Genomic DNA, 7,663 nt, shown 5'->3' with positions numbered 1-7,663 from the left:
CGGCCTGCTAGCCTAATTAAGAGTCCCAACCTCCACTCCTCCCACCACATAGCCCAGGGTTCTGTGTGAAACCTGTGGGTCTGCAGTTTCTGCCAGGCCTCCTGTCCCTGTCACTGTAGATGGGAGCCCACTAGCCTGGCCATCATACCCCTTCCCCTCTCCCCTGTCCTTCTGTCCTCCACCTACATAGCTCTGTGCTCCTTTCCCTGAGGTGTCAGCTCTGGCTGCTGCACACCCTGTCTTGTCAGCCCAGGGGCCCCCTCTTTCCTCCCAGGCAAACTCCCTCAGGTCCTCAGGTCTGCATTCATTTCACTCCACTCCTTGCCTTAAATGAAATCATTCCTCCCTGCACCTTGTCAGTCTTGACCTCTTCGTGAGGATAGGGACTACTGTACCTACAAGAAACTTGGGACCCTTGGGGATAGAAGTCACATGTCATCTTTTATCACCCTCTAATCTGAGGTCAAGAGATGGGGCAGGAGTAGTTGTCCCTTCCCAATACAAACAGGAATGGAGCCTCCGGAATACCCATTTTCAATTTTTGTCCCTGCTGTTCCCCATCTGATGTCTCATGATATGTTCAAGAAGAAAACATTGGAACATTATTAACTCATGGGTGCAGGGGTTGGCTCTATGACCTAGGAGACAGGTCAGTTGTGTTAAGGGGTTGTATGGGAGATATTCAGTCCATTTCAGTTTCCTTTCTCCTTTCCTGTAAATGAGGTTGATAAAAACCCATCCTCCTGGTATGACCCCCACTTATAGCTTCTATATTTAGTTTCATTTTTCTTTATCTTTCTAAAAGTAACATCACACAGAGACATGAAATAAGATGTTTATATATATTCATTGACATAGAAGTCCACAAGATACATTATTTGGTAAAAAATACACAGTATAGAACAGCGCTTATATTTGATCACTCTTATCTATACATGAATCTATCTGGGTACACAGGTACAGGGAGATATCTGGAAGGACATTCACCAAAGGGCTGACAATGGTTACAAAAGGGTGCTGAGTTTCAGGTAATTTGTACTTTAGTTTTTGTATCTTCCTTTATTTTTGAAGGTTTATTGAAAAGATGCTCCTTTCATAAAAAGTAGAAAGTCATCAAAGAAATAGACACATGGAGAATAGACTCTTAAGCCGGCAGAGAAGGGAGCAGGGACAGAGGTCACACCATTTCCCTCCACTGTGCTGGTATGCAAGACCTCTTCTCTTTCCCAAAGGAAAACTGCTTTGTGGATTCGTGCAGTTAGAAACCCACCCTCCTCTCCTGTTATTCCCATTACTCTTAATACAGTTAAGAACTCATTTAGGGCTGGGTCTAGATCCTTACTGTGGCTCAAAAGCATCACTGTGTTCTCCAGGGATGTCTTTTGACCTGTCCTCTGTATGTGTCAGCTCCTGCAGGGTGATGATCAGATTCTCAAAAACCTGGGCCTTGTTGCTCTCATTGTCACAGGTTTCTTCTGAGTGGCCCTCCTCACCACAATATGAACAGTAGATTGTGTATTTTCGCTTCCTGGCTCTACAAATATTCCCGGGACCATCATTCTTATACCCAGAACCACCACTGGTAGAAAGGGACTGAGCCCCAGAATTGTTGGGGGAATCAATAACCAGCACTGGATCCAGAGATCTGGCTCTTCCTCTGAAGGGAGGGACACCTGTGGGTGTCAGTGGAGGGTCCAGAGACACCACCAGGATCACATCCTCATCGGAGTCATCAAGGGTATCATCTATTTTTATCACGTTGCAGTTAGAGTTAGTACTGCCGATTGCTGTTGGCTGGGCGCTCTGAAATGCCACAGGGCTGGCTGCCTTCTCCATTATTGGCCCAGACCTTTTCGGCCTCTTCCGTTTAATAAAAGCATCATCCCAATCCTCTTCCTCCCTTATCATCTTGATTAACTCCAGGAAATTGGGAAGCCGCTCCTGCGCATTTGCATACATCCTGAGAAGATGCTTAATTTTAAGCCTGAAGCGTAGGTCCCTATTCAGCTCAGCGCCTAAAAGAAGCTGTTGCAAGCAAGTCTGGTTTGCATCTTTCTCAGCTAGGATGCCAGCCTGAATAGCATTCTGGAGCTGCAACTCTAAACGGATCACATAAAGGGAGGCTTTCTCCCCTTGTGCCTGCAGGGTGTTAACAAATTTACCATGGGCAGTCACACTGCTTTCAGACTCTCCAAACACCAATTTCATGGCCTGCAAGAAATCTGCTACACTTAGGTTGGGGTTGGCCGTCTGAAGCAAACGCATGACCTCCCGGGCAGGGCCCCTAAGTGTTTTCATCAAGCGCTTGAGTTTTTCCTCCTCAGACATACTCCAATCTGGCAGGACCCCATTGACTTGGATCAGCCAGTTTTCAAAGGGTTCTTTCCCCTGGGCTGGCACCACTCTCCCCGAGAACAACTTCATGTTTCTCTCTGCCATGTTGACCACTAAAGGACCAAGACTCCTCCCCAGAGACCTCAACATGGAATGGGCCCAAGGCAGCAAAGGTGCATTCTGCTGCCTGCTGTTACCCACACGCGCAGTGATGCTAGCCATGACTGACGACGACAGGGTATCTGAATACAACAAGATACTCGCGCTTTTTGGAAAAGCCTTATCTGCAGGATTCTCCAAAGCAACGTTCATGGGCTGTGCCTGCCTTGTATTTCAGTAGGGATTCTAAGGAAAATAAAAACAGTTAATAAGATAGTGGGCTGTGGGGAAGCAGTCTGCAGTAGCATTCTCGATCTTCCTGAATAACGTTGTAGTGCATTTTATATCTGCGCAGTGCCTTAACAATACCCTGCAGGAGACTGGCAATTACAACATTCCAGAGCTAGCAGGTTTCCCTGGACTAGTAGGTAGTTTTTCAGAGCCACATCCATCCACTCCTGCCTGTACTCCAGGAGGGGCGACAACTGTTGCTTCTAATTCTAGATGACATAGTGTTTGGAGCTTATACTGGGCCCTCAAAACGGAACTCAATGGTTGTGGGTCACAGATTTATGGTAATAAGAAACCATTAACCTCATGGCCTCAGGTCTCAATCACATCCCCTTGTCAACGTTTACCCCGTTATTTCTCAGATTCTTACATGAACTCGGAAACTAGCATTCACCTTTATTTTACGTGCAGCCTCTGCAACAGGTGCCTGCCTGAGAAAATTAACCTCTGGGGTAGAGCCGACTTTTGTCCACTGGGGGTCGCATGTCCCAGTCCTCAGGGCCTCAAAGACTGACGCGAAGGAGGGAAAGGAAGGATTGGAAGCAGCTTCATCGGAAAACCTGATACCTCCCCTCCACCGGCTTCACTGTCGCCAGGCAGAAAATTCCCTCTCCCATCTTCTGAACGCAAGCCAAAGTGCCTCCTGCCCACCGCCCTCCCACCCCGCCTTACATTTCCTCCAGGAGACCCTCGCCCTACCAGCTCTGCAATCCGCCGCTCAGAATCCAAGTTCGGATTCGGCTTTGATGACCTACCAGGGAGAAAGAGACTGGAAGTTGGATAACCTCCCACCCCCATATTCCTTCCCAGGAAGAGAGGAGGAGATGCAAAAGGGGTTCAAGACAGCTTGCGATCGTCTCCTCCCGCCCCTTGCCACCTCCCCGAACACACCCCCACCCCCGACGCCCGACAACACCCCCGATCTCCGACAACACCCCCACCCACCTTAATCCAGGCAAATCCTAAATCCTACCCAGTTGGCAGCATCCAGATGAACCACAACTCCTTCCTCAGCACAACCAGGCCAAGGGAATGCTCCATCCCCTGCCTCGCAGTTACTGATTCTCCAAGCCCGGCGCCCCCCAGTCCTGGCGGGGCTTCCCCCACCCCTCTCCGCGCCGGGCAATCGCGCGCTCTTTCTTTACCTGCGCTCCACTGGTAGGCAGCATGTGCTCCCGCGTCGACAGCTCTGTTTCGCCTTCCGGTCCCCGTAGCTCTGCAGGGGAACATCTCTGGCGCCTCCTCGGCCGCTAAGCGACCCGGGGCTGCCAGACCTAGCGAATGCTTCCCATGATCGCCCAGCAAGGGGTAGCCGAGTTGAGGCAGCGCGGTTCCCAAGGCAGCCACGGCTGCGCCCACCCTCCAGTTCGGCCCTCCAGGCAGCAGCGGGTGCTTTCAGTCTCTGCCCATTGAGACAAAAGAGTGTGACGAGCCGGGCGACGCGGCCAATCAGCGGGGCGAAGGGGCGGCCTCCCCGCGCAGCCTCCGGCCCCGAAGCTACTGCTAGCAAGAAGGGGGTGCGGGAGGGCGGGGGCTGCGGCAGACAGGCGCGGGAGCCGGCACAGCGTCAAGTGCAGCTCGGACGCACGGACTGGGCCCATTTCCCTTTCATCCGTGAGTTTGCTGCTACCCCATCGCTTCCCTTCTCCCTATCCCCTTCCACCTCGGCTCTCCTCCCAGCTTTGAGACCGGATGCCTTAAACACGAGGTGGGACAGAAACCAAGTGAACAATGAGAGTTCCTCACCTTTGTATAGGCGGAAGGGGGGAAACAGCGTTTACTGAGTGCTTTTTGTGTGCAGAGGCGCCTGCATGGACATCTCCTTTCCTCTTCTCAGCAGCCCTGTGAAGGAGGTAGCAGCGTACCCATTTAACAGGAAAGGACTGAAGCACCCTTCTTGTACAGGCAGTACAGTTAGGAAGTGCAGAGCTAAGAGCTTACACCCAAGTCAACATGTCTGACTTCAAAGGCTGCCCCTTGCCAACACTCCTCTGTTCTGTCAGATTAAGGGATAGTGGAGAAAAACCAAGGCCAGGATGGGAGGACCAACTTGGGATTGCATAGAATTGGTGAGCAAGAACCGTTATCTCCATTTCACAGATGAAGAAACTGAGCCAGAGAGAGAGAGAGAGGTTACTCGTTTTGGCCTGTATCCTGCAGCAAATAAGTTACAGCATCCAACCTAGCACCTGTATGTTGCTCTCTAGATGCTAATTCTTTGCCCTGCAGCGCTGCCTGGAGGGTATTTTTGCACAGGTAGTCTCAAACCATCTCAACAGCAGTCTCAATGTGATGATAGTGCTGAGGGAGGGGGTGAGGAGGTAGTGGGAAGAGGGCTGAGGGAAGATGAAGGCAACCTTTATGGTGCCCATTGTACAGAAGAGGAAACTGTTTTTGACACTTTTCTTTCTTGTTTCTTTTTTTATTATTAATTTTTTTTCTTTTTTTTTTTTAACACAACAAGCTGCCTGTTTTTTAAAAGCAACATTATTTCTACAGCCCTTTGTGACCCCAAAGAGGCCAGGCTCAGAGAGGTAAAATGATTTATCTGAAAACACAAGGTGAAGCCAAAATTTGAACCAAGTCTCTGAATCCAGAACTCATGCTATTAACCAAAGTGTGAGTACAAGGTGGGCTGCCTCAGAACCATTTTGGAGAGCTTGTTATAAATGTAGCTTATTGGGCCTTACCCCTGGGGGATTTTGATGTAGTAGGACTAGGGTTGAAGAGTGTGATTGTAGTTTTAACCAGCCCTGTAGTTGATTCTGAGGTGTAGAGAGATTCGTGAACCACTGTTCTAAACACCACCATGTGATGCTGAAGGTTATGAGTAAATGGGCCTGTCATCAGTGTATCTGTCCATGGCATATCTGTCATGAAATGTAACTCCAGAGCACAGGTTCCTACCCGCGGTCCTTCCTGGAATTGTACGCAAAGAATCTGGACTCCGTACATTCTTCTGAGTCCACAGCTTTGCAGATTTTCAAATGGGTCTGTCATAACATCTTCCCTCTTCAAGCCATGCTTGATGAAGTGTGAGAAATAAAACCCCATTTAACCTAACCCCCAAACCACAGCTCTCTGTTGCTGATATAGCTCTTTCATTTCCTGGCTCAAGGACAGGTTGCTAGGTTGCCCTTCTGTGAGCTCTTCAGGGGACTTCTCCTTTGCTGGATTTGGCATCACTGGCCCCAGAGAAGGAGCAACTCCATGGAAACGGCATGCAGGGTTGTCCAAAGTGAATGGCCGTGAAGGCAGTAGCTGGAAAACCTGCTCCATTTTTCCCTGACTTAGAGAGCAGGTATTACTTCCTTTATGTATAGTGTGGCTGGGAGGCTCCTGTGGGGCTTGTTCTTGACTCCTGATGTTTAGAAGCAAGTAAACAGTCTGATGCCCTTCAGCTGCTGTTGGCTTCATCTTCAGTCTGCCAAGGTACTTCACTTGCTCCTTTCCACCCTCTTATTTACAACCCCAAGATCTAGAGTTCCTTGGAGTAAACAATACAGATTTGGAGATAAAGCACCTTCTATCTCAGGATCATGGCCTGTGGATGGAACAGTGGGATAGTGGTGGTGGAAGGTGGAAAGTGTGGATGTATGGAGAAGGCAGGTTGCTCACCTTGCACACTCAGGGGTGATGCTGGCAGTAGCTCTTAGGTTTCCTTCAGACTTTTGCTTCTGCTCCCCTGTCCCGTGACATCTGACTCTGGCCTCCCAGAAGACTCTTGTTCAGTGTTTAAATTGGCTTCATCACCAAATTAGGTATTTGCAGCTGGACTTGGTAGGGATGGAATCACATAAGACCAAGAATAGGTCTCAGAGCTCTGACAAAAATAATGACGGGAAATGGATTGTGTAAAGTGGCCAGGGTTGGGCTACTAGAACAAAGCAAGGGACTCTTCATGCAGGGATGGGGGGAATATTAGCAACCTGGCTCCAGTTGGATACAGGATATCCTATCTCTGGCCTCATGTGTATGAGTGTGTTCCAACTGATGGCTCTAATGAGATCACATTTTCTAATTTCAAAAAATAAACCTTAAAGGCTTGAAGGTTTGGAGATAAAGCTTTCAGCTGAAACAATAATAGCTGCCTTTGGCTGCCTGCCTCCTTTGTGCCAGAAACTTTCTATCTGATATCTCTTTTAAGCTTCTCAGTAACCCTGTTGAGACAGCCATTGTATCCCATTTTGCAGACAGGGAAACTGAATTTCAGGGATGTTATGTAACTTGTGTTAGGCTTCACAACTTGTAAGTGGAGGCACTGAGACTGCAGGCCAGGGATGTCAAACACCAAAGCCCATGAAAACTCTTCTTTGCTGCCTTCCAAACAAGCAGTCCAAAATGCATTCTGCAGATGACCCAGTTCATTAGACCAACTGCAGTCTTTACAACAATTTAATTGTCATCGTGCCTTTATTCCTATTATCTATTTTTTTGACTTTTTAAATTGTATATATATATATATTTTATTATACTTTAAGTTCTAGGGTACATGTGCACAACGTGCAGGTTTGTTACATATGTATACCTGTGCCATGCTGGTGTGCTGCACCCATTAACTCGTCATTTACATTAGATTCATCATTTATATCAGGTATAACTTCCCAATGCAATCCCTCCCCCCTCCCCCCTCCCCATGATAGGCCCCAGTGTGTGATGTTCCCCTTCCCGAGTCCAAGTGATCTCATTGTTCAATTCCCACCTATGAGTGAAAACATGCGGTATTTGGTTTCCTGTTCTTGCGATAGTTTGCTGGGAATGATGGTTTCCAGCTGCATCCATGTCCCAACAAAGGACACGAACTCATCCTTTTTTATGGCTGCATAGTATTCCATGGTGTATAGGTGCCACATTTTCTTAATTCAGTCTGTCACTGATGGACATTTGGGTTGATTCCAAGTCTTTGCTATTGTGAATAGTGCCGCAATAAACATACGTG

At 48.4% G+C, this 7,663-nt stretch overlaps 1 protein-coding gene across 1 annotated transcript; it reads right to left on the bottom strand.

The window, feature by feature from the left end:
- Nucleotides 1-830: 830 nt before the first annotated feature.
- ZCCHC18 (zinc finger, CCHC domain containing 18) lies at nucleotides 831-4,247 on the bottom strand. The gene is made up of 3 exons (XM_011954456.1): nucleotides 3,670-4,247; nucleotides 3,424-3,475; nucleotides 831-3,234 (listed from the first exon to the last, which is right to left on the bottom strand). The coding sequence occupies exon 3, from the start codon at nucleotides 2,644-2,646 to the stop codon at nucleotides 1,339-1,341; it is 1,308 nt and encodes a 435-aa protein (XP_011809846.1). The 5' UTR covers nucleotides 2,647-3,234; nucleotides 3,424-3,475; nucleotides 3,670-4,247; the 3' UTR covers nucleotides 831-1,338.
- Nucleotides 4,248-7,663: the final 3,416 nt, after the last annotated feature.

This window comes from Colobus angolensis, unplaced genomic scaffold (assembly GCF_000951035.1).
Source record: "Colobus angolensis palliatus isolate OR3802 unplaced genomic scaffold, Cang.pa_1.0 Scaffold382, whole genome shotgun sequence".
NCBI lineage: Eukaryota > Metazoa > Chordata > Mammalia > Primates > Cercopithecidae > Colobus > Colobus angolensis.
Note: the sequence above shows the minus strand (reverse complement) of the source record. Positions and strands in the feature narration are given on the sequence as shown.

Coding starts and splice junctions, on each gene's coding strand:
- ZCCHC18 (XM_011954456.1), bottom strand. CDS start 2,646: ATGAACGTTGCTTTGGAGAATCCTGCAGATAAGGCTTTTCCAAAAAGC.